The sequence below is a fragment of the Nasonia vitripennis genome, chromosome 2 (genome assembly GCF_009193385.2).
Source record: "Nasonia vitripennis strain AsymCx chromosome 2, Nvit_psr_1.1, whole genome shotgun sequence".
In the NCBI taxonomy this organism is placed as follows: Eukaryota; Metazoa; Arthropoda; class Insecta; order Hymenoptera; family Pteromalidae; genus Nasonia; species Nasonia vitripennis.
In genome coordinates, this window is record NC_045758.1 from 13,428,259 (window position 1) to 13,452,625 (window position 24,367).

Genomic DNA, 24,367 nt, shown 5'->3' on the forward strand with positions numbered 1-24,367 from the left:
AACTATTCTTGATTCCAATTTATTATGAGATCTAGGCGAATGCAAATAAATTTTCGATAAAATGTATATGCGACAGTCGAGAAGATTTCGAACTATAACAAACAAATGTATTTTAAATATTTAAGCAATGCCAGAAATCGAGTATGTAATTGTAATGAACATCTATTTTCTGCTCCTCAGGTTATTTGTTGGCGCGACGTTCCCACAGACAACTCTCATATTGGCCGAGTGGCGAAAAAATGCGAGCCTTACATGCGCCAGGTCTTCGTGACCGGCGATCAAGAAGTCGAGGCCTTGAACCGTCAGGTATATAGCACTTCCGCACATCGAACTAAATCACTTATTCTCTTTGTTGTCTACCTATGCAGGCGCACGTGTGCGCTAATTATCGGTCCTCCGATGACGCGCTGTAAAGCGCTGCTATCGTTGTAGCGGATCGAAATTTGGCACCGCCCGGCCGAATCAATGCGGTTCTGGAGCGGAGCCAAATTTCTGCATTCCCGTGATTCTAGACTTCCGTTTTATGCGATTCTGCTTTTTGATAGAGGCATGTTGTTGAGGTGGACAACAAAGTTTGATTAATAATTGGTTTAGATGGCTAGGAGGCGGCGATGTGTTAATGATTTATGGTTCCTTCTTGCAGGTGTTTGTACTGCGAAAGAAATCGTCGCACATCATACCGAAGCCGGGTTTGAGGTACTACATCTGTTCCTTGTCCTTAAAGACTGTCGTCTACAAAGGACAACTCACGGCCGATCAATTATGGCTCTACTTCACCGACTTACAGGTGCGTAACGTTCGACGAATCAATAATTTGACTAGGCTTTCTATATTGAAAGGTGTATTATAAACTATAAATAAGATAATGCATCGTTCATACTCGACAGTTGTGTATCATTAAAATGTACATGATCGTGACTGAGAGGGTTAATAAAATAGGATCGCTTACAAAAATGATTAATTCGAATGTTTCTTATTTCAGTCGCCAAAATTCGAAACCTACCTGGCACTCGTGCACACGCGCTTCTCCACAAATACTTTTCCAAGCTGGGAGAGAGCTCATCCGCTTCGGTGAGTCAATCGATGAAAAACAGTATAACATTGAAAGAAATCTTCGTCATGCATAGTTATTAATAATGAGTTCTCCAATATCATCTCAGATTGCTCGCTCACAATGGAGAGATCAATACGCTGCGGGGTAACGTGAACTTTATGAAGGCCCGAGAGGGTGTGATGCGCAGCAGCTTATTCGGCGATCAGCTGAAGGATCTCTACCCGGTTGTGGAACCCAATCTCTCCGACTCGGGCTCGGCGGATTGTGTGCTCGAGTTTCTCGTCATGGCTGGACAACGCTCCTTACCTGAGGTGTGTAACTATATTTTGCTTAATCACTTCGTAAATTATCCCAATCAATGATTATAACAAGGATCCAATTAATGAATTTGTTAGTGATTCAAACTTGTAATGAGATAAAAAAATTAGACTTATAATCAAGTTCTTCTATGAATAATGCCAAATAGTTAATAAATTATTTGTGTCTTAGGCCGTGATGACAATGGTTCCAGAAGCTTGGCAAAACGACTTGACGATGGCAACGGAGAAACGCGACTTCTATCATTGGGCGGCATGTACTATGGAACCGTGGGACGGTCCCGCTCTGCTCACCTTCACCGACGGCCGCTACGTTGGTGCTATCTTGGACAGGTAGAACCTTTGTGCTATTCCGGCTCTATCTTTATTCGATTTTGCTTTTATGAGCAGTTTACACCACATCAGCCATGGGAAAAGATATATTGCTGGTTTATACCATATCAATTCTTGAAATAATCATGAGAAAACTTTCCGAGTCCTTGTTCATACATGCCTTATACATCTAAAAAGAAAAACGTATACAGCACGAAATTGAACGTGTGTAGTGTATAATTGCTGTTTGATATTATATTGGTTGGCGAAATTTAAAGTGCAGTAGAATCCTTCTTACAGTCTGAACTTTCTTTGGACCTCTGCAGAATGTGAATAATAAGAAATAGCAATAAGGAATACCAGTTTTATTTTTACCTTTTTTGGTTGAATAATTTTATTTATGGTACCGATTCTGTTTTATTTTCAATGTCTTTTCCCATTTCTTATCGCTATACCTTATCACTCAGCATTATGTTAGAGCTGCACTTTGTCATGTCCTATCTCTGTGTGGCACCATTGACTTCCAGGATAAAATGAGAGTATCAGACTGACTACGGAGAAAGCTGAGACAATAAGAAGGAGGCTCACTCGGGATCGAGCACTAAGCTAGATGCAACAAAATGACTTGTCAAGTTTATCTTATAACAATATTTTTAAATAAGTCAGATGACAGTAGAAGGTATATTGTGTAACGACATTGGCTTGTAGAGGCAAAATCGGACGGTTCGCCATTGACTGATCTTGATCGAGCGCCTTCTGCGTCGGTTGTCTGGGAGAGAGGAAGCCGGCAGAACTCATACAAGCATTGTCGTTCGCTGGCATACCGCTCTGCGTGTAACACAAACATGAGACGGGGCACAAAACTGAAATTCAAATGTGTGCATAACGACGGTCGAGCACATAGAAAGAGAAAGAAAGATGAGAGAGTTTGTACGAATGCCAGCAGGAAAGGCAAACGAACGAACTGTTCGAAAGAGAGAGAAAGAGAACGAAAAGACACATGAAGCAACAATAATTCTCGAGCCGATTATTACAGCGCTGCGCACAGACTGAGGTGTGGTACTACAAAAGACTTTTTTAAATTTTTGTTTGGCAGAAATGGCCTGCGCCCATCGCGCTTCTACGTCACTAAGGATAATATGATGGTGATGGCGTCCGAAGTGGGCGTCTATGACACTCCGCCTGGAAATGTTGTCCTGAAGGTAAACAAGAAAGTAAAGAGAAACAGAAATAAGCGTCCCACCAAAGAATGAGAGATGTCAAAGTCATAAGATGTGGAAAACTTGGGTGCTGACCATGATAAAATGGGCTTCTGTGGGCATTTAAGAGCAAGGCACAATTTATCGCGACTAAATCCAAACATTACATTACACGCATACACGATTATGCTCTATTCTCCCCCAGGCTCATGAAAATTAAATCAAATATACTAACCATAACAGTCTCCCAACCCATTCACCTTTATATTTCTGTATTCCTTTGAGTACGGAGAATTTCAGCTGTATAGGGCCAAGAGATTCTTGTGGGACCGTTTTAGTGCCAGGGCGGCACACCGGGGATAAACAATCTACGGGAGATGCGTGTTTAATGTACTTTGTTGGAGTGGATTTTTCGCATCAACTTGATAAGCGATTCGGCTTATATGATACATTTCTATGATTCTCTCCTCTTTATTCGTTTTTTTTTTAATTTTTAATCTTTTTAAGTATTTGGTTTTGTTTAATATGTTTCTCCTCATAGATTGAATCAACAGAAATGTTTAATCAATGATCAATGTATAAAAGTCATCTGTATAATATGTACTTAACTTTTCTTTAATTACATTCTTAACTTTTTTTCATTGAAATTTTGAGGAGCAGCTTTTTTGTACTGGTATTCTGTTTTTACGAAATAATTCACGTGTCGTCCTTTAATGTTTGCTAATGCCTGTAGTGGTATGGGAAAAGATATTAATAATTACATCGTAAAAACAGAGCACCATTCGATAATTAAGAGCATTTTTACAAAGTGTCTGGTATCTGCAAGATAGAAGATCATATTGTATTTTTAATTTATTTTTAATCATGCCATGTATTTAATATATAATTTATATCATCCAAGGACTAGGTTTGTATAGAGGAGTAGGACCATCATCCAGTGCTGTCATATAAATGTTAACCAACTCCGGGTATTTGTTCACAAATATTTATGATCATTTTGTTTTATTTTCAGAGTCGCTTGAAGCCTGGCAGGATGCTGCTGGTTGACACTGAAGAAAAGCAAATCATTCAGGACGTGGAACTGAAACTGAAAATTGCTCGAAGCAGGCCGCACTCTCAATGGTTAAAAAATCAGGTATTTATGCTGTCAAAATAATGCGCAATAATGTACTTTTGAAGTCACAGTGAACCGTTTATCATGTCGTTGTCTTGACGTTCATGTCAGTACTTATTTTCATGGAACTGTGGCGATGGAATGTAAAACATTTTCCATGTTTTTACACCAAAATATCACTATTTTTATCCAAATTAATTATATCTAAGACAAAAACAATCCAAAATTGACCTTGACCAAGACAGGAACACTCATAACACAATAATTGGCAAAATTGTTAATTCGAAATCATTTTTTTCCAATTTCTCCATATGCTGACTGTGACTGGTGTTTTTAAAGAGGGTGAGTTCAGATAAGTGTCATCTAAATTCGTGTGTGTGCTTCTCTGTTATTTCCAAATTTATTATTTTCGATCCTTCTCAAAATTATACGTTCTTATATGCAAAAAGTAGTATTTTCAATTTCTTCACGACTACATATACCTTCGTACTTTATCATTTCATCTATTTTATGTTTATGTAGGATACATTCAGTATTACAGTAGTTTTTATGTGTATACTCTGTTTAATTATTGTTTATATAGTCATAGTTCATAGTATTAAAATATCCAATGTTTGAGATATGTTGATTTAATTAGTGGTGCAATAGAAATCTTCACTTTATTACTGACTTATATGTAAAAGAAACGATTAGCTCTTATTCTCACAAATATGATCTGTAAATTTAGATAACCATGGATGACTTTCGCAATGCTCACACTGGTGGTGAAAGCAATGGTGTGGATGCTGATAACTTCACTCAATCGTTGGTTCCCAAGAATGGACTTTCAAAAGCGGATGGAGTTTCCGCTGTCAACCGTGTCTGGGGAGGTGACAAACGTATTGCTCTGTTTGGCTACACTCTTGAAACGATCAACCTTTTGCTTCTGCCAATGATCAAGACCAAGTAAACAATTTATTTCAATATTTTCCTTTCTTACAGAAAGCTAATTGAACAAGTGTTTATTAAAACTGTCGATTTGTCTATTAGGAAAGAAGCTCTTGGTTCAATGGGTAACGATGCACCATTGGCATGTTTGTCTGAATTCCAACCACTACTCTACGAATACTTCAAGCAACTATTTGCTCAAGTACGTATCACTGCAGTAAATTCGCAATTTCTAATTTGAGATACACGAAGACGATATAACCATTTACTTATTGTTAATTACAGGTAACAAACCCGCCAATCGATCCGTTCAGAGAAAAAATCGTAATGTCACTTTTATGCCCCATTGGTCCAGAGAGTAACATTTTAGAACCCAATGAAATGTTCGTACATCGTTTATTTTTAGAACAACCTATTTTATCTCTGCACGATCTTGAAGTGATCAAGAAGACTAGCTACCGTGGCTGGAAAGCTCAAGTCATTGATTGTACTTACCCTAAATCAGAAGGCCCATCTGGTTTGCTCAAGACTCTGGACAGAGTTTGCAAGGAAGCTAACGTAGCTGCCAGAGCTGGATTCCAACTGATTGTTTTGTCAGATAGACAAGCAGGACCCGAAAGGTAAAAGTTGTGCAATAATTATTTTAAAAGTTTGACAATGAAATAAAATATTTTGTCTCTTCACTATCAGTGGAAACAAAGCCTTTATCATCTAATGCTCTGTACAATGGCGGTGAAGGTTTTCATTTTCCTGATATGTAATCATCACTTATTTATCGTGTGTATTTTCATCATGCAAATAAATCAAATTATTTAACGGTATTCTTTTTTTCATTGCAGAGTACCCGTTAGCATCTTGATGGCACTTGGAGCTGTTCACCATCATTTAATTGAAGAGAGACAGCGTATGAAAGTCGGTATTATTTTAGAAACTGGCGAAGCACGTGAAGTACATCACATTTGCGTCTTGCTCGGCTATGGAGCTGACGGAATTTGCCCATACTTAGTCTTTGAAATGGCTCAGAACTTGAGAGCTGATTTTGTCTTGGACGAATCTATGACTGATGATCTCATTTATAAGGTAAACATCTAAAATTTTTAATTTAAACTTGTATATCGTTACATATTTTGATGATTATAAATAGGATCCAATTCATGATTTATACTTGATTACAAAATTATTATGAAAATTTTTTCTTGAACTTTTTATTTTGATAACAATATTTGCTGTTTCTAATAAATTGAAAAATTTCAGTGCTACTCTGAAGCCATGGAACGAGGTATCGCAAAAGTAATGGCAAAGATGGGAATTTCAACCCTACAGTCTTACAAAGGAGCCCAAATCTTTGAAGCTGTAGGCTTAGCCGATGAAGTGATCGAGAAGTGCTTCAAAGTATGTAAACAATAATAATTATGTATTATGTCTAAGTAAAAACGAAAACAAGCAACGTTAGTCAATGATTGTAACCTGGATCCAATTCATGATTTGCACTGATTCAACATTAGGATGAGACTGATCTAATAAAAAAAAAATTGTACTGTAAGAAATTTCGAAAAAAATCAAAATAATAATTATTCAATTTTTTTTTAAGGGTACATACTCACGAATTGGTGGCGTCGACTTTAACATTTTGGCTCGAGAAGGCTTTTCTAGACATCGAATTACCTACTGGGACGACAGCTTTGACACCGTTGTTATCCATAACCCTGGTACCTATCACTGGAGAGCTGGAGGAGAGAAGCACATCAACGATCCTCGCAGTATTGCTAGCTTACAGGTAACATAAGCCTGATTTTCCTACTATATTATTAATTTTATTTTTAATGAAAATATTAATCAATAAAATTATTTCTTACAGGAATATGTGAACTCGAAGAACTCAAGTGCGTACGAAAATTACCGCAAGACCTCCATGGAAGTTGTTCAAGCCTGTACTCTTCGAGGACAGCTTGAATTTGTCAAAGACAAAACTGCTGTCAACATCTCACTTGTGGAACCAGCATCTGAGATAGTAAAACGCTTTGCTACCGGCGCCATGAGTTTCGGAAGTATCTCATTGGAGGCTCATCAAACTTTGGCCATTGCGATGAACAGAATCGGAGGCAAGTCCAACACTGGCGAGGGTGGTGAGAACGCTGATAGATACTTGAACCAAGATCCTCAGTTCAACAGACGTTCGGCTATCAAGCAAGTTGCCAGTGGTCGGTTTGGCGTTACTTCAAGCTATCTGGCTAATGCTGACGATCTGCAAATTAAAATGGCTCAAGGAGCTAAGCCCGGTGAAGGTGGCGAATTACCAGGTTACAAGGTGACTGCTGACATTGCTGCTACCAGGCACTCTGTGCCAGGAGTCGGTCTCATTTCTCCACCACCTCATCACGATATCTACAGCATCGAAGATTTGGCTGAACTGATTTACGACTTGAAATGCGCAAATCCAGAAGCCAGAATATCTGTGAAACTGGTTTCCGAGGTTGGAGTTGGTGTAGTTGCGTCTGGTGTAGCCAAGGGTAAAGGTGAACACGTTGTTATCTCCGGTCACGACGGTGGTACGGGTGCTAGCAGCTGGACTGGAATCAAATCTGCTGGTCTTCCATGGGAGTTAGGTGTCGCCGAGACCCACCAGATACTCACCTTGAACAATCTTCGTTCGCGTATGGTTGTCCAAGCTGATGGGCAAATGCGCACTGGGTTCGATATTGTCGTCGCAGCTCTACTCGGTGCCGACGAATTTGGTCTCAGCACTGCTCCATTGATTGCTATGGGATGTACCATGATGAGAAAGTGTCACTTGAATACCTGTCCGGTGGGAATTGCCACACAAGATCCTTACTTGAGGAAGAAGTTTGCTGGCTCTCCCGAACATGTGATTAACTTCTTCTTTGCCTTAGCTGAAGAAGTTCGATCTATTATGGCTTCTTTGGGTATAACCAGATTCCAAGATCTCATTGGTCGTACAGATTTACTTAAAGTCCGAGACGATATTAAGCTATTCAAGGCTAAAACCCTGGACCTCTCGATGATTCTGCGTAGTGCCCTGGAACTAAGACCTGGCGTCAACATCAAGGGTGGAAGCGTTAAGCAAGACTTCCAGTTGGAACAGCGACCCGAGAATGCACTTATTGAGAAATGCAGGCCTGTGTTGAACGGAGAGCAAAAGAGCGTAACTGTTGAAATGACCATTAATAATGAAACCAGAGCATTCGGATCAACTCTAAGCTACCATATCTCGAAGAAATATGGAGAAGAAGGACTTCCCGAAAACAGTATTAATATCAAACTTAAGGGCTCTGCGGGACAGAGCTTCTGCGCGTTTATGACTAAGGGTGTCCACGTGACTCTGGAAGGAGATGCCAATGATTACGTGGGTAAAGGTCTCTGCGGTGGTGAGATTGTCATCTACCCACCCAAGGAGTCTGAGTTCAACTCTGAAGCCAACGTGATTGTCGGAAACGTCTGTCTGTATGGTGCGACCTCCGGTCGGGCTTACTTCCGTGGTATTGCAGCTGAGAGGTTCAGCGTTCGAAACAGCGGAGCCGTCGTCGTAGTCGAGGGAGTCGGGGATCACGGATGCGAGTACATGACTGGCGGATGCGCTCTCATTCTGGGATTGACCGGGAGGAACTTTGCCGCTGGTATGTCTGGTGGTATCGCTTACGTGCTCGACGTTGATGGATCATTCAAGAGGTATGCATTTTGAAACTATGGTATTTTATATTATTAAAACGAATATTTTATAAATAGTATCGTATAATATTTTCAGTAAATGTAACCCGGAAATGGTAGAATTGTTGCCACTCAACGGCAAGAAAGACATCGATTACGTTCAGAAGTTGTTGGAGGAATTTGTAGAGAAAACTGGATCACTAATTGCACAGGAGCTTCTTCAGATATGGCCTGAGCCAACCAACCGCTTCTTCAAGGTATTCCCGTATGAATACCAACGAGCTTTGAAGCAATTAGAAGAAGAGCAAGCTATGAAAGAAACTCAAAAGGAAATTAAGGCACCAGAGCCCCTTGCTATCACGAATGGAAATGGAAAAGCTGATACTGTGATGGATATAGAAGATGTTGTAGCCGACGCTGAAATAGCACAAAAGAAACTTGACAAAATCAAGGGATTCATGAAGTATAAGCGGCAAACTGGTCACTATAGACCAGTTGAGAAGCGTGTTGAAGACTGGAATGAAATCTACAATTTCCAGGGTGTAAGGAAAGGGCTCAAGGTTCAGGCTGCTCGGTGCATGGAGTGCGGAGTCCCATTCTGTCAGAGCAGTCATGGTTGTCCGCTTGGAAATATCATACCAAAATGGAACGATCTCGTATTCCAAGACAACTGGAAAGAAGCTCTTAACCAACTTCTTCAGACTAACAACTTCCCAGAATTTACTGGAAGAGTATGTCCAGCGCCTTGCGAGGGTGCTTGCGTCCTCGGCATCTCAGAACCCGCCGTCACAATAAAAAATATCGAGTGCGCTATCATTGATCATGCTTTCGAGCAAGGATGGATCGTGGCTCATCCACCTGCCAAGAGGAGTGGCAAGAAGATAGCCGTGATTGGGTCAGGTCCTGCAGGTCTTGCTGCTGCGCACCAACTGAATAAGGCTGGCCATTTAGTCACTGTATTCGAGAGAAACGATCGAGTTGGTGGTCTCCTGCAATATGGTATTCCTACGATGAAGCTTTCGAAAGAGGTTGTACAAAGGCGAGTCAATTTACTCATCGAAGAGGGCATTACTTTCAAAACTGGTGTCAATGTTGGAAAGACTGTTACTGTAAATGTAAGTGAAAAATTATGACCGCAATTAAAATTATATTTGAGTCTTTAAAATTATGCTAAATTTGAAATTTTTATGTAGATTTTGAAAATTATTTTATTTATGCAGTTATTTATAATTTAAAACGAATTGAACAGAAATTTGTCTATCATTGCGAATTTCATTGAATAATGTTTTAATTACTTTGAGGATTCGAATTTCTACTAACTGTACTAAATTTTAGGACTATAAAAATCTAAAATTTAAATTAATAATCTTCCTTTATAGGAATTAAGACAAGAGTATGACGCAGTTTTAATTTGTACTGGAGCTACATGGCCAAGAGATCTTCCAATTCCTGGACGTCAATTACAAGGCATTCATTTTGCCGTAAGCTTCCTTGAACACTGGCAGAAGAAACAAATGGGAAATAAGGATCCTTTGAAGCCAGAGCTGATGGCCAAAGGAAAAGATGTGATTATTATTGGAGGTGGTGATACTGGTTGTGATTGCATTGCAACATCACTGAGGCAGGGGGCTAAATCCATTGTCACATTCGAGATTCTACCTGAACCACCGAAGAGCAGGGCAGATGATAATCCTTGGCCGCAATTCCCTAGGATATTTAAAATGGATTATGGCCACGAGGAAGTCGTACACAGATTTGGAGAAGACCCTCGACGATTTAGCACACTCAGCAAGGTACATAACTATATTCCTTAGCATTAAAATTATGGGGAGTGTATTTTGAATTTGAAAAATAAATTTTGTATGCATCTTTCATAGGAATTTCTCGATGATGGAAAAGGAAATGTAACCGGTATTAAAACAGTCAATGTCAAGTGGACAAAGGATGAGGCTGGCCAATGGAAGATGAATGAAGTTCCTAATTCTGAAAAGGTAATGATAAACAATCACATAACTTTAAAAGTAAACGCAACCGCCTCAATACAAACAATATGCGAAACTAACTCGTTTAAACTACTTCCAGGTATATAAATGTGATTTAGTATTACTTGCTATGGGTTTCTTGGGTCCGGAGAAATATATAGCCGAAGAATTGGCGACCAAAATGGATGGTCGTGGAAATTATGAAACGCCTGCTGGCAAATATGAAACAAGCGTACCTGGAATCTTTGCTGCTGGAGGTAACAGAAAATTTTAAAATACTTGTATACGCTTTTATAAGAGCCAATTAATTACAATTTTCAAATGCATTTACAGATTGTCGAAGAGGTCAATCTCTGGTGGTCTGGGCAATTACGGAAGGAAGACAAGCAGCTCGTGAAGTAGATTTGGCCTTAATGAAACAAACTTGTCTCCCTGAAATTGGAGGCATTGTCACCACTGTTACGAATGCAATATAAGCATATTCTTCCAATTTCGTGGAGTAGTTTTTACATACACGCACTACCACATTTATTGGTCCCTCCGTGAGGAATGAATTTTTGAGAATTAGCTATATTTTGCAGTTGCAAGATCTGATTATGCAAAATTTTAATCGTTTAGAAAGATTAGAATGATGATTTAATCGAAGGCTTTTTCTAATAAATCAGCACTGCGGATATCTCTCTAAAATGCACACACATGTGTACATTAGTTTTGTCGGATTTCGTGTTAAAATCTTAAGAACCTATATCAGATCCGTCAAATTACCGTATCGTATTCGTTTAAAAATATAAAAAATATATATATTTTAAATTGCTATTAAGTCACGCAACGACTTTTTTAGCTGGTAATTATATTGCATATCAAGCAATACCATATGCTTCTAAACTGCAAAATTCACCCACTTACGAGCGATAAGGAAGTTCAGACGCTTTGCATTCCTTGATTAAATTAACGTTTTTTGCGTCTACGCTTTTAAACCCACTAATCATAGTATTGCTCGAGCGATATAGCTGTAGAGAGGCAGAAACTGTGCCGGCTCGTGAGTTATCAGTATAAGTTTTTTTCGGTTCTTTTTTTATTTTCATAGTTTTATTATTTTAGTCTGTTAGCAACGTAAGATCTAATGTCATTTTACTTACGTAGAATGTAATTTATTTTTTAATTGCTCTAATATGAGGAAAATGTATAGATTTATATTTCATTCATCTTGAATTTCTATACAAGGAAATCCGTTTACTCGACAGTTGTTTTTTTAATACCGTCATTTGTATAATGCTGCAAATTTACATGCGTATGATATAAAAACTATCAAGACAATAAAATTATATTAAATGTTTCAAATGTATTTCGTAATTTTTACCCTTTGATTCTCCCTACAATTCCTTACTTATTTTAAGTAGTACAGCGTATTAAAACAAGTCAACTTTTGTGCGTAATTTAACAGAACTTTTTAATTTAAACGCTGTTTTAAAAATTATTTTTAGTTTAAATGTATCTGCCAAGTTTTCTCAACGTTTCTCAAAGATTTCGACGGTTTCAAGGGTGCACTTCTTAGAAACGCGTCTATTTACAAACTTGTAAAGTAGTCAAAGGTTAAATCATTATTCTAGTACGTTCCCTGTATACCTGAAAACTTTGAAATCAATTTATTTTTGTTCAAAACTATTGATAAAGCAAACATTGATCAATCCTTAATAAACAAAGAATATAAAATTCAATAGTATGTATAGGACGATGTCATTCCAAAGAATTTGAATTGATAAAGTGCGGCACTTATCTCTGATAAAAGATCACGTGCAATTTTAATGAATAGAACTGAATGGAAATGATCTCTTTAATCCTAATGATATAACGACAGTGTCTAAAAAATAAAAAAAATAAACAAGTATTCAGCATGACGCAGATGTTGGTTGGATATATTTATGATAGATACATGCTGCTAGGCGTGTACCGGCGAGCTAGCTGTTATATCATATTATCTATATACGTAAACGCATTACGTATTTTGTCGTTGCGGCACTCGTTCATTTATTCCAGGGTATACTTGTAAATCCAGTACATTTGTACTTATAAATCATCATGTTTGACTGATAAATTTATGGTCTATCTTAATGGTACCTTTTTTTATGCTAGTTACAAGCCTAGCTTATCACAGTTCAAGGTTTATTAGTCTTAAAAAGGAAACAACGCAGTTTGTTCTAATTTTGGAGTAAAAACGCGTTGCCAAACAGATATCGGCGCATTTGATCCAACGTTTAGAAACGTTGCTCGAAAAGGGTGTCTCGTGTCCTAGCCACGTCAATCGACCCTTTGCGAATTCGAGTGCGTATGCGCATGCCTCGCGAAAACAGTCGATTTGCGAATTTTCATAGGACTTGCTGTGAAGAAACTTATAATCTTAGAATATTTTTAGAACATTTCGGAAGTGTATCATACGAATGGTGTTCTCGACAATTCTTGAATTTTCTAGATTAGCAATATTATATGCGTTTTTAAATAATTCAAATATAGATTAATTAAACATATAGAAAACGCAACCGGCGAACCCAGTCGAAAGAATACAATTGCTATCGTATTTTAGTCTACGCTATTTTACCCTCTATTGATGTTACCCCTTCGTGCAAAAAGCACAATAGAGTAGGGAAAAACGCGTTGGCATAAAAGTATAGCGCTTTTTGCGCGTTGTCTCAACTGTAACGGCTTCTTTTCATCCTTGTAATATATAATAAAAATGATATTAAAATTTTACACAGCAACTCGATAATTTCATACGCATAACAGAAAGATAAGCATCGATAATAACAATGCAATTCAATCATCATATCAGTGATTCAATTTCCCTATACAGCCATTCGAGATAAGCCAACGACTATAAATCAACAAAACGGCCAACTTTTCCACTCCAAAAGACAAAATAGAAAGTAATTAACACATTCGACGCGTCGCCAGCCGTACAACAATCGCGGTTCCCCTTGCAGTCCGCGCCGACACAAGGTCACTCTCCGGATATAAAGCGACTCTTGCGTGCAATCGCATGACTCTTCCGTTTGTTTATGTCTACTCGGCGAAAATACGCGATCACGCGACCTCGTGCAAGACGCCGAGCTACTCGCAATTTTCACTCCCCCACACGATACGAATATAGCACGAGTGTGTCCATCAAAGAGTACAGCCGCCGCGACCCGGCTAAAAGCGCATCATCTCCCTCTTCTGCAACGAGAAAATTCTAGATAGCCGCAGCAGCCGAGCGAGCATTGAACCTCTGGCTCTCTCTCTCTCTCTCTCTCTCTCTCTCTCTCTCTCTCTCTCTCTGCGGATGTGCCAGGCCAGACGGCGACGCCCCGGACAAATCGATACGAGACCTCTCTCGCCGTGTGTATGTGTATGCACGTATAGATTCGCACAGCGGCCTGTGTCTTATTTCTAGGCGGGCCGGCGCTAATAATAAACTATGCGCCCCTGTCGTCATTGCGCTTTATGTGGATCAGCCTATCTGGTTTACAGACTGATTAGGCGATGATTTCTGTTTTGTCCGACGAAGGGAATGCGATGGTCGAGAAATTTCGGGAGAATCGCGTGTTGCTAGGCGGGGCAGGAGAGTTTTCGCGAGCTGTTTATGGATTGTTTATACTCAGTACTGTCGGCCATATACATACAAATTGCGAGCCTTCTGGAAGCTTCGCGTTCTGCTTCTATATTCTCGTTCGGCTCTTTCATCGCTTTTCTTTTCTTTGTTAGCGTAAATGGAAGGCGCGTTACTTCCTGCGTTATATGTACCGGTGCAACTAAAAACGCTGCGATTTCGATCATTTTTATTAAAAAAACGTCGACGAAACGTTTCTCGGCGAGTTCGTTATGTTTCTATATACGCGCGCATACATGTATATACTGTGTATTTTTCGAGCGAGCGTCTCGAAGCTTCCGTGCGCCGTCGCCGTCTGCCGGCGGCGCTAGCGTCGTTCAGCTCCGATTAGAAAAATAGTTCAAATCAGCGCGAAAACCGGCTAATTTGCATAGCTCGTCACAGGGAAATACAGCCGGCGCAGCGAACTATCGGTCGATACCAAGTCGATCGAGGTAAAAGGCGTAAAACCGACGACAGTCGCGATGGAAGTCGGCGGAAATTACTCGAAGAGGGGCGAGGGGGTTCGAGAAGATTCTCGCCGCTACGGCCGTTGGTGGGAGCGGGTATAAAAGGCCGCGGAGCGCTCCGCAGCCTCAGTACATGAAAAGCAACCAAACGAATTACAAAGCGAACGATTATTATAACGAAACGACAAACACAATGCCTGCCATTGGTATTGACTTGGGAACCACCTACTCCTGCGTGGGAGTCTGGCAACAAGGAAAGGTCGAGATCATCGCCAACGACCAGGGCAACAGAACGACACCCAGCTATGTTGCCTTCACGGACACGGAGCGTCTCATCGGAGACGCCGCCAAGAACCAAGTAGCGATGAACCCTGCCAACACAGTGTTCGACGCCAAGAGGCTTATCGGACGAAGGTACGTCTTCCACTGGAACAGTTATTCAATTTTTAGTTTGATTTCTAACCTTTTTTTGTCATTTCGTTGAACGCGAGTGTCATTCGATTAGCCTCTATAGTTACGCGTGTCCTAGTTGCGAGTCTCTATTTTTAATAGTTTTTAGAAAATTTATTCATCCGTGTAGCATCGCGTTTTCAATTATTTTTCTCTGCTCAAAATGTCGGTTGCCTGATGCGTTCTCGTTCGTTTGTGCAGTGAATCGAAGCGTTTAAAAATAAATTGCGTTTCGAGTTTACGACACACTTACTAAATTTGCGCGTGCCATTTCTCGTTGCAGGTTCGACGACGAGAAGATCCAGGGCGACCTGAAACACTGGCCGTTCAGAGTCGTCAACGAGGGAGGCAAACCGAAGATCGAGGTTGAATTCCGCGGCGAGAGAAAAAGGTTCAATCCGGAGGAGATCAGCTCGATGGTCCTGACAAAGATGAAGGAAACAGCGGAAGCGTACTTGGGATCGAAGGTGAAGGACGCGGTCATCACGGTGCCCGCTTACTTCAACGACTCGCAGCGCCAGGCCACCAAGGATGCTGGAGCGATAGCCGGTCTCAACGTACTCAGGATCATCAACGAGCCCACAGCCGCGGCCCTCGCCTACGGCCTCGATAAGAACCTCAAAGGGGAGAAGAACGTCCTCATCTTCGATCTTGGCGGTGGAACCTTCGACGTATCCATCCTTACCATCGACGAGGGCTCGCTCTTCGAGGTGAAAGCCACGGCGGGCGACACCCATCTCGGAGGTGAAGATTTCGACTCGAGACTGGTCGACCACCTGTGCAAGGAGTTCGAACGGAAATACAGAAAGAACATCAAGACTAACCCGAGGGCCCTTAGGCGTCTGAGAACCGCGGCGGAGAGAGCCAAGCGCACCCTGTCCTCGAGCACCGAGGCTTCCATCGAGATCGATGCACTCTTCGAGGGCATTGACTTCTACACCAAGATCTCCAGGGCGCGATTCGAGGAGCTCTGCGCTGACCTGTTCAGATCAACTCTGGAGCCCGTTGAGAAGGCTCTTGCCGACGCCAAGTTGGACAAACGCTCCATCCACGACGTCGTGCTCGTCGGTGGCTCAACTCGCATCCCGAAGATCCAGTCGATGCTGCAGAACTTCTTCTGCGGCAAGCAGTTGAATCTCTCCATCAACCCCGACGAGGCCGTCGCCTACGGCGCGGCTGTGCAGGCTGCCATTCTCACCGGCGAAGGCGACAAGAACTCTGCCCTCCAGGACGTCCTGCTGGTCGACGTAGCACCTCTCTCGCTCGGCATTGAAACCGCCGGCGGAGTCATGACCAACATCATCGAGCGCAACGCCCGCATTCCTTGCAAACAGACGCAAACCTTCACGACCTACGCCGACAACCAACCCGGCGTCACCATCCAGGTATACGAGGGTGAGCGCGCTATGACCAAGGACAACAACCTACTTGGCCGCTTCGAGCTGAGCAACATCGCACCGGCGCCCCGTGGCGTTCCAAAGATCGACGTCACCTTCGACATGGACGCCAACGGTATTCTGCATGTCACCGCCAAGGACACGGCTAGCGGTCGCAGCAACAACATTCGAATCACCAACGACAAGGGACGCCTGTCGCGTGAGGAGATCGACCGTATGCTGAACGACGCCGAGAAGTACCGCGAACAAGACCAAGAGCAGCGTGAGAAGGTCTCGGCGCGTAACCAGATCGAGAGCTACGTGTTCTCGGTCAAACAAGCGGTCCAGGATTGCGGCGACAAGCTCACGCAGTCCGACAAAGACAGCGTGCTGAACCTGTGCGAAGACACCATCCGCTGGCTCGACAACAACACCCTGGCCGAGAAGGACGAATACAAGCACAAACTCGAGGAGTTGCAGCGTCAATTCGCCCCGATCATGACCAAGATCCACACGGGAGGCGCGGCGGGACCGCAAGATTGCGGCAATCAGTACAGACAAGGTGCGGAGAACAACTACTCGGGACCCACTGTGGAGGAGGTGGATTAAGCCGAACACCTGGCTTCTGAAAGATCACACATTTCCGGCTCATACCATCCGGGAGCCGTTGACGAATAACTTCAACGCATTTCCAGCTCATAACATCCGGGAGCTGTTGACGAAAATCTTAGTTATGTAACCACGCGCGTATATTCTATAACAGTATTTCCAAATCGTCATTCCCAAGAGACTGATATTTATTTTTTCAAAGTTGTTTCATCGACACGAAACTGACAAAGTATTTAAAGACTGTAAATTTTTTTCATGTCGGGGCTTATTGGTCCAGTCTTTGTAACTTCCCTGGTATTTGAGGTAATGCTGTGGGGCCAGCAATGGTTCCTGTAGCTTAACTTCAATTGTCGGAGAAGCTATTTAAAGGCCGAACTAACAAGTCCTGTAGTCAGTTTTATCAACTGTCTGTAATCGTGTCTCTTCTCGGTGCAATTATGGATAGGTGATCGAACTGGTTCTTAAAAATTGTGATACTTGTTAAATAAATAAAATCGTTCATATTTTTGTTTATAAAATCAAATGCAATGTCTTATCATTCTGAGCGACATCTTCCTAAATCCTATTTCCTTCCCATTATAAGTAGTAAAATAAAAAAGAACTTGTTCATGCAAAAGAGAAAAAAAGAAATTAGTAATAACAAAGAAACAATTAAAATAGAATTTCAAATAATTTAAAAATTATTTATTTTTGATCATTATAAAGAAACAGAAATAAGACAGTTACTTTAAAACATAAATAATCGTGAATAGTAAAATGAAAAAGAAAAAATTTATTTGAACTATACTTATATACCTTCCATTTTTTTCCAAATAGAACTGAGAAATTACAATGTTCAATATGGATTACATAATTGCTTTATGTTATTTAAATGTCTATGAAAACAGTGAATGTCACATTTGAACTAAATAGAAGCGCTTATTAATTAATCATTCAATTTTTTTTTTTTTTGCTACATTATCATTTATGGCAAGTGCCTTATATAAGCCACTGAATAAACAAAGTGCAGCATCAGTATTATAGCGCAGGCATTCCACGTGCTGGAGTAACCTAACCAAACCCTGACGTCTTCTGCACGGGTATATCATTAACCCACAGCCACAGTATAATATAATAGTATAGCAATGGCAGTCGACCAGACCAGCGCGAAGTAGCGCACGCTGTTACGTTGCAGCACGATTGAGTGTTACGAAGAATTTCGAAATCTTCCGCGCAGACTTCCCAGGCAGGTATTCAAATAATACGGATTTCGTCGTAGAGACAATAAGAGAATTTTCGTAAAAAAGGTAAAAGCTCGTGAACAACACCGTAAAATTTGGCCTTGGATCCGCAACTCTCTCGCGAAAAGGCTCTCGGAAGCGGGAAAAATGTCGTGCATGTTAGGTATGTGTCATGATAATCAGCAGGGAGGAACGTAGAGGTGAAATTAGGACAAAAGAGAAAGTTTTTAAACGTCAATAAGCCACGAATGCTGCGCTGGCCAACATGTGAAGGAATTCCTTTCGTGAAGTAGAAGCTCATTCAGTTAACGGCCAGTCTGCCTTGCGGATCGCCGAGAAAATGTCTGTCAATAAGTCGATATTAACAATGTTCCGGCGGAGTAGTGCCTTGTGCAATAGGTACAGCTTCGCCTGTGCTGATAGTAGGCCAGTGATGATTTATAGTTATAAAAATTATGGCACCAAAGCAGCCACCAGTCAGAAGCCAGACTGGAACAGAGCTGTTTCTGAAGCTGAGAAGATTGTTGGATATCCTACGTCCTTCCTGAGCCTTCGCTGGCTCCTCAGCGATGAGATTGCTAATGTGGCCCTGCATCTGCGCAAGCTTGTTGGATCAAACCATCCCCTTCTGAAGACTGCCAAGTAAGATGAAAATCCAATTCTAAACTACTAAAGCTTAGGAATAATACATTTTCAATGTCAAATACTTATTCTGCAGGAGTTTGATTTACAATGGACGGAATAATATGCAAGCCTGGGGACTTATTGTTCTCTTGATTTCCAAGGCTGCAGGCCACATTAATGTTGATGATATGGAAGAGGATAAAGCGGCAGGGGTTTTGCATAGGTACGTGACAGTCATTGCTAAATCGAACCATAGGTGCATCCTAATTAAGTTGTAAATTTTATTTATTTATTCGTACGAATAAATTATTTTGAATCTGTTATATTTTTAGTCAAAGAGCATTGGCAGAAGTTACTGAAATGATCCGTACTGGTCACTTAGTGCACAAAGGTTTGGTAAACATGCAACCAGGTGTTTACCCTGAACCAGCTGAAATGAACGATATGACTTTTGGCAATAAAATTGCTTTACTTAGCGGCGATTACTTACTTGGAAATAGTAGTGCAGAATTAGCAGCTCTTAGAAATCAAGAAGTATGTTTTTGAGATTTATTTTTCTATTATTTTTGTATTGTTTACTAAATACTATTTATTTTGTGCAGCTTGTAGAACTCATGTCAAGTGCTATTAGGGATTTAGCAGAAGCGGAATTCATTGGTAGAAGAGATAGTCAAAATAATCCACTCCCATCTGTACCTCCTGCAGATCGCACTGACTATGCAGTCAATGAGTGGACTTTACGCAATGTACTGAGCGCTGGCGCACTTTTGGGCAAATCTTGTAAAGGTACATTGAAATTAGGTGGTCACAGTAAAGATATTCAAGAACTCGGCTATAACTTTGGAAAGCACTTAGCCCTGGCTTGGCAAGTAAGTACAATGACAATATGATATTTTCGTATAAAAACGTTGAAGAAATTTGAAATAAAATAAATAATTTTTATTATATTTACAGGCCTGCCTTGATCTTAGTCCATTTATTAATAAAGACAGAAGTACTCCTTTTAGCTTGTGCAGTGCACCGATAATGTTCCACATCGAGCATGACCCCTCAATTTTGATAGAAATTGACAAGGGTCTTGAATCAGTTGCGAACGTAGATTACGGCAAAGTTTTCGACATTGTCGTCAGCGGACCTGGAATTGAATTGACGAAAAAGTTACAGCACGAACATTCTCAGCGTGCAATGGAAGTGCTTAATGTCTTCGAAGAGAGTGACGCACGAACGGCATTGTCTAACATTATCGCCGCAATGGGAGATTTTTAAATATGACAATAAGTTAACACGCTTATTGCTGGTAAGATGACTTTGCCAAAAATATTTTTTTAAGATCAATTGCTTAATCTGACAATTGAAAATATTTTATGACTATTATTATTTTTGTAAGACAAAAAAAATCAAATTTTTTACAAAGACAGCTAATGTAGCATTAACAATGTTAAGAGATTATTAGATTAATACTTGAATCTATTTATAACATATTTATTAATGAAAATGCTGTTAAAGATTTTTATACATTTTTAACGAAAAATGTAAATACTTGTTGAGATATGTTATTCATTGCAAGCTGTATTAATTTTGTTTGTACAATATTGTTTTTGTACATGTTAAGAATATATGAAGTTTGAAAAATATATGTATTTTTTAATTTTTTAACTGTTGTCTTTACAATTTATTACCTATTGTTATATCCTTGTTCCATCAACAGTGTCGATTTTTAAATAAAAAAATGCATCAGTTTTCAGCAGACATAATAATATTTATTTACAAAATGATGGATGTATATGATGAATGTTCTGATGTCTTTAAAATTATATATACTTCTCATAAATCTTTTAGTGTGAAAAAATATAACAAAAATATATTTTTTAGTCTACCTATAAAGACTAAAAATATTCTTAATCTCATTTGAATAATTCACTATTCGTTATGCAAAACCTACTTTGAGCAGGTCACGACAGTGAATGTAGTTAAATTGATATTCCGATCTTATCAACTTCAATTTAATCCTTACTGTTTTTATTATTGTCTAATTTAGTATCTGAAAACAGTTCTTTCATTATATCACTTTTCTTCTTTGAATGTGTAGGTATACCCCTATACAAATTTTCCGTTATCTGCAACCGGTTAGAAGCGCTATTTCTTCGCGTTTTTTGATCAATGAATTCTATGTTTTCATTGTCATCGATCGCCTTTATAGCTGCTAATAATTTTGCCTTATCAAAAGTTTTAGAATTTTCGCTACCAGTCTTCTGTTCCGTTTCACTCTTGGAATCAGACTCTTTAACGCTATCGTAGTCAAATACATTATTAGATTTATTACTTTTTACATTACTTTCCGGTAATTTGATTTCTTCCAATTCTGGGCTCAAATCATCCGATGGCTTTTCAGCTTTATCTGTCGTTTCGTCCTTTTGACTAGAACTCACAAATCGATCCAAAACTGAACTTTGCTTAGCTTCTTTTGACAAACTTGTGGTGTACCTATCATTATCCCAAGGAGTTTTAGAAAATATTTCTTTTGGAATAGATTTTTGTGCTAACAACTTATCAATATCAACATCCTCTTTGATTGATTGCGGATGAATCAACAAACCATTGACCGATTTGAACTCACTTTTTTCGTTTTTGCTGCTTACAATCGCTTCGGTATCATCTTTATCCTTTTTAGACTCATTCGATGGATTGGAAGGATTGTAAAGTTTCGTAAATAAACTCGACAAATGCGACGAGGTATTCGATTGTTTAGCCAACTCTGCTTCGTCGATGTTAATATCGGATTTCCTAATCACGTTCTCGTCCTCATCAGCGTGGAATTCAACGGGCAGTTCTATTTCACTCTCTAAGTCACTATTGCTATTTGTGTTATCTATGTCTAGGTCGTCTTTCAACATGTCTCTGGAAATCACGGTAATTACAGAGTCTCGATCGTATTTCGTTTCTCGGTCGTTTTCCACAATGTTGTCCATGTTCTCCTTGGTCAAAGAACGCGATCTGCTCGAAACTTGAGTTTTTGTTGTGCGTAATCCCTCAGTTGCAGAACTGACCAGTCTGTATTTAAAAAATAATATGTCATTCGACTGCAGAATATAGCGTACAATTTATAAAACAACTTCAATTGAACTGACCTTGCATGCAATAATCTCGATCTGGTTGTAAGATCGATAGAAGCCTCGGCTTTTTCAAAACTCTCCTGATCATTCGTATCCTTATCTTCGTCGCTTAGATATCCGAATTCTTTCTTCAGCGATTTTGGAAGCTCGTACGTTCTTTTGAATTTTCCTTCAGTACCGTTCGAATTCTCGCTAGCTTCTGCTTCTTCAGACTCCTTTATCGGCGAATCTCGTACACTACCTCTGGAAGTGGAAAACGATGCTCTCTGCAAAGCTGGTGAAGTTTGTGGTTTTTGAAGACTGAAATTTTTTATTTGCTCGAAGTTTAGGAAGGTCTCACAAATGGGCGAAGGAACTTCCCGATTGGTTTTCTGCGGAGTTTCTTGAGACTGGCTACGCGTTATTGAGGTCGGCCTGTTGAGGGCTGGTAGTGATTGACCTGTTGCCGCTTGACTTGGTCGCCTTCTAAAGCTGTAAATATAAATTTTATAAATAAAAGAGAGTTTTTATCTTATTTTAGATAAATTAATAATAAAATAATTGTGTGGTACGCAGCACCTGACTACTCCTTTAATAACGTTTTCTGATCTGGTTTCACTTAAATTCGTAAGTGACTGACTCGATATAGCTGCCCTTTCCCTGTTGAAATATGCGAGATTACTAGCTTCGTAATACTGCTTCTCCCTCTGCTTATTCAGTTGCTCAAATTTTTTCAATTTCTCTTGAGTATCCTGTAGTGTCTTTTGCGTTTCTTTATGCTTTACCAATTCAGCGTGTAGTTGATGCTTCAAATACTTAGTTTCCAAAGCCAATTTCCTTTTCAGAGTCTAAAATACATGGATAAATGTAATTTTTCCAATAAAAAATCAATCATTAATTTTAAACTACAGACAATTCTTATCACCTGAATAGTCTCGTCCTGCTGACTTATTCTGTGACTCAAATCGAAAACTTGCGTCTGCAGTTTTTCTCTTTCTCCCAAGTGGCGATCCTTACTCAATTGCAAAAGCTTCTTATTTTGCGTCTATACAAAAAAAAAAGGTTCATTAGCTCGGCACTTACATCTTTCAAGCTAAAACGCTGCAATAATCCTACTTAGATCTAGAGGATAACCGTGGTTACGGAAAGAATAGAGGGATCGGGAATTTTCTCGAGGTAATTACTTGAATGCACCTGCAAAGAATGCAGCTCGTTTTCCTTCTCCTTCAGTTGCTCGCATTTTTCCTTATACTGAGATCTTAACTTTTTGTGCTTCGTCTGCAATACCCTCAGATCCTCGTGATGAGTGTTTATTATTCTGGGCAATTCGGCGTTGGTTCCTTCGTATCGTTTCAGAGCTGCATCTTGCCTTTTCTGTATTGCTTTGAGGAGTTTGTTTTCGTTTGACAGCTCCTGAAACGATGAATAATTGAATAAGAATGTGCGAGTCTCTATATTACTATAGCGTTATACTCACGTTCAGGTGAAAATGAGCATCGGCTAATTGATTCTGTAATTGCTTTATGCGTATCATTTTTGCGGAGCAGACGCGTTGACCAATGACACTTTTACTCGTAGACTTGGCCGTGTCAGGCGGGTTGAAGCGGGCACTATTTTTGTAAGGACTAGTTCCAGCTGAAATTTTATAGATTGTTTGTTTTAATGCAAAAATGCTTTATTTTTAAATAATGTAACAGATGGATTTACGAACCAATCAAAGGATATTGCTGTTTTCTACTTGATAATAGCAATAATGTACTTCGGTTGCTCTTCTGAATGGGATTGTTTCTGCAGTCTTGCGTGTTCAGCCTCGTTTTTAAATTATTACTGTTTCTACAACCCAACGGGAGCGTTAATAATGTACTTCACACATATGCTTTCAACGTCCTTTAAAAATAGGCTGACCATTTAAAAAATTCATACGTACCTACGTAAGCGGGTATTATCGGATAAACATGATATTGGTAAAGGAGGAATGTCACTTTGCATTTTTTAAAAGAAAAAAAGAAAAACCGTTAATTCTTACTTGTCACATTTTTTAGCAACAAAGTCAACGGCCTCTATGCAACGATAATACACGTCGATCGTGTGCATCCAGTGAAACACATTAAACGCGGCACGCACAGTCTGATTGGCATCCATGACTGTTTCCTTCATGTTACCATAGGGACTAGAAGAGTAAACAGATCCTACCTATGTAAAATGCACATACAGACAGTGTACACGTTTTCATCGATTTTGTTTGATCAGTACCACAGTTTTATTTTGTTTCTTTTTTACCCGCTACTGTGTTAAAACTGCCGTGAATAGGGACACACACGCCACAAAAGACA

General features: G+C 39.9%; 4 protein-coding genes across 12 annotated transcripts in view; 3 read left to right on the plus strand and 1 right to left on the minus strand.

The window, feature by feature from the left end:
* The window catches only part of LOC100122109 (putative glutamate synthase [NADPH]), a 29,150-nt gene extending 17,285 nt beyond the window's left edge, over positions 1 to 11,865 (plus strand). For 3 of the 5 annotated variants that reach the window (XM_008214287.4, XM_008214286.4, XM_032597694.1), the window contains 20 exons: positions 181 to 306; positions 644 to 787; positions 983 to 1,071; positions 1,161 to 1,365; positions 1,544 to 1,704; positions 2,780 to 2,885; positions 3,895 to 4,017; positions 4,336 to 4,338; positions 4,724 to 4,941; positions 5,026 to 5,125; positions 5,209 to 5,543; positions 5,763 to 6,003; positions 6,178 to 6,315; positions 6,515 to 6,700; positions 6,782 to 8,610; positions 8,687 to 9,704; positions 9,969 to 10,382; positions 10,467 to 10,580; positions 10,672 to 10,828; positions 10,905 to 11,865. In XM_008214287.4, coding sequence (XP_008212509.1) covers positions 181 to 306; positions 644 to 787; positions 983 to 1,071; positions 1,161 to 1,365; positions 1,544 to 1,704; positions 2,780 to 2,885; positions 3,895 to 4,017; positions 4,336 to 4,338; positions 4,724 to 4,941; positions 5,026 to 5,125; positions 5,209 to 5,543; positions 5,763 to 6,003; positions 6,178 to 6,315; positions 6,515 to 6,700; positions 6,782 to 8,610; positions 8,687 to 9,704; positions 9,969 to 10,382; positions 10,467 to 10,580; positions 10,672 to 10,828; positions 10,905 to 11,047 — 5,850 coding nt within the window. In that variant the 3' untranslated portion in view covers positions 11,048 to 11,865. Of the gene's footprint in view, positions 1 to 180; positions 307 to 643; positions 788 to 982; positions 1,072 to 1,160; positions 1,366 to 1,543; positions 1,705 to 2,779; positions 2,886 to 3,894; positions 4,018 to 4,335; positions 4,339 to 4,723; positions 4,942 to 5,025; positions 5,126 to 5,208; positions 5,544 to 5,762; positions 6,004 to 6,177; positions 6,316 to 6,514; positions 6,701 to 6,781; positions 8,611 to 8,686; positions 9,705 to 9,968; positions 10,383 to 10,466; positions 10,581 to 10,671; positions 10,829 to 10,904 lie in introns of those variants that run through there. The other 2 variants (XM_016982178.3, XM_032597695.1) reach the window with 2 other exon arrangements.
* A 2,628-nt stretch (positions 11,866 to 14,493) lies between these two features.
* Positions 14,494 to 17,621, plus strand: LOC100119971 (heat shock protein 68). Its single transcript, XM_001604901.5, has 2 exons — positions 14,494 to 15,077; positions 15,397 to 17,621. Exons 1-2 carry the CDS (start codon positions 14,797 to 14,799, stop codon positions 17,096 to 17,098), a joined length of 1,983 nt encoding a protein of 660 aa, XP_001604951.2. The 5' UTR covers positions 14,494 to 14,796; the 3' UTR covers positions 17,099 to 17,621.
* A 419-nt stretch (positions 17,622 to 18,040) lies between these two features.
* On the plus strand, positions 18,041 to 20,598 carry LOC100119999 (decaprenyl-diphosphate synthase subunit 2). Its single transcript, XM_001605017.6, has 5 exons — positions 18,041 to 18,960; positions 19,037 to 19,165; positions 19,275 to 19,476; positions 19,545 to 19,811; positions 19,897 to 20,598. Exons 1-5 carry the CDS (start codon positions 18,659 to 18,661, stop codon positions 20,206 to 20,208), a joined length of 1,212 nt encoding a protein of 403 aa, XP_001605067.2. The 5' UTR covers positions 18,041 to 18,658; the 3' UTR covers positions 20,209 to 20,598.
* Positions 20,561 to 24,343, minus strand: LOC100122077 (lebercilin-like protein). 5 transcript variants are annotated; one of them, XM_016982002.3, is made up of 9 exons: positions 24,061 to 24,343; positions 23,746 to 23,867; positions 23,512 to 23,669; positions 23,229 to 23,447; positions 22,960 to 23,079; positions 22,614 to 22,882; positions 22,396 to 22,526; positions 22,071 to 22,329; positions 20,561 to 21,993 (listed from the first exon to the last, which is right to left on the minus strand). In XM_016982002.3, exons 1-9 carry the CDS (start codon positions 24,189 to 24,191, stop codon positions 20,946 to 20,948), a joined length of 2,457 nt encoding a protein of 818 aa, XP_016837491.1. In that variant the 5' UTR covers positions 24,192 to 24,343; the 3' UTR covers positions 20,561 to 20,945. The 5 variants fall into 5 exon arrangements, with proteins under 5 accessions (XP_016837491.1, XP_008212504.1, XP_001605681.2 ...); XM_016982003.3 differs by having other exon boundaries at positions 21,238 to 21,426; positions 21,560 to 21,993; positions 22,071 to 22,526; XM_008214282.4 differs by having other exon boundaries at positions 22,071 to 22,526.
* Positions 24,344 to 24,367: the final 24 nt, after the last annotated feature.

Bases quoted from the DNA above. Each gene is read 5' to 3' on its own strand.
- LOC100119971 (XM_001604901.5), top strand. From the start codon at position 14,797: ATGAAAAGCAACCAAACGAATTACAAAGCGAACGATTATTATAACGAA. The intron at 15,078-15,396 runs GTACGTCTTCCA...TTCTCGTTGCAG, and splicing joins AAGAGGCTTATCGGACGAAG to GTTCGACGACGAGAAGATCC.
- LOC100119999 (XM_001605017.6), top strand. From the start codon at position 18,659: ATGTCTGTCAATAAGTCGATATTAACAATGTTCCGGCGGAGTAGTGCC. The intron at 19,477-19,544 runs GTATGTTTTTGA...TATTTTGTGCAG, and splicing joins CAGCTCTTAGAAATCAAGAA to CTTGTAGAACTCATGTCAAG. The intron at 19,812-19,896 runs GTAAGTACAATG...TTATATTTACAG, and splicing joins ACTTAGCCCTGGCTTGGCAA to GCCTGCCTTGATCTTAGTCC.
- LOC100122077 (XM_008214282.4), bottom strand. From the start codon at position 24,191: ATGAAGGAAACAGTCATGGATGCCAATCAGACTGTGCGTGCCGCGTTT. The intron at 23,448-23,511 runs GTGAGTATAACG...TCATCGTTTCAG, and splicing joins ATGCTCATTTTCACCTGAAC to GAGCTGTCAAACGAAAACAA. The intron at 23,080-23,228 runs GTGCATTCAAGT...TTTTTTGTATAG, and splicing joins ACGAGCTGCATTCTTTGCAG to ACGCAAAATAAGAAGCTTTT.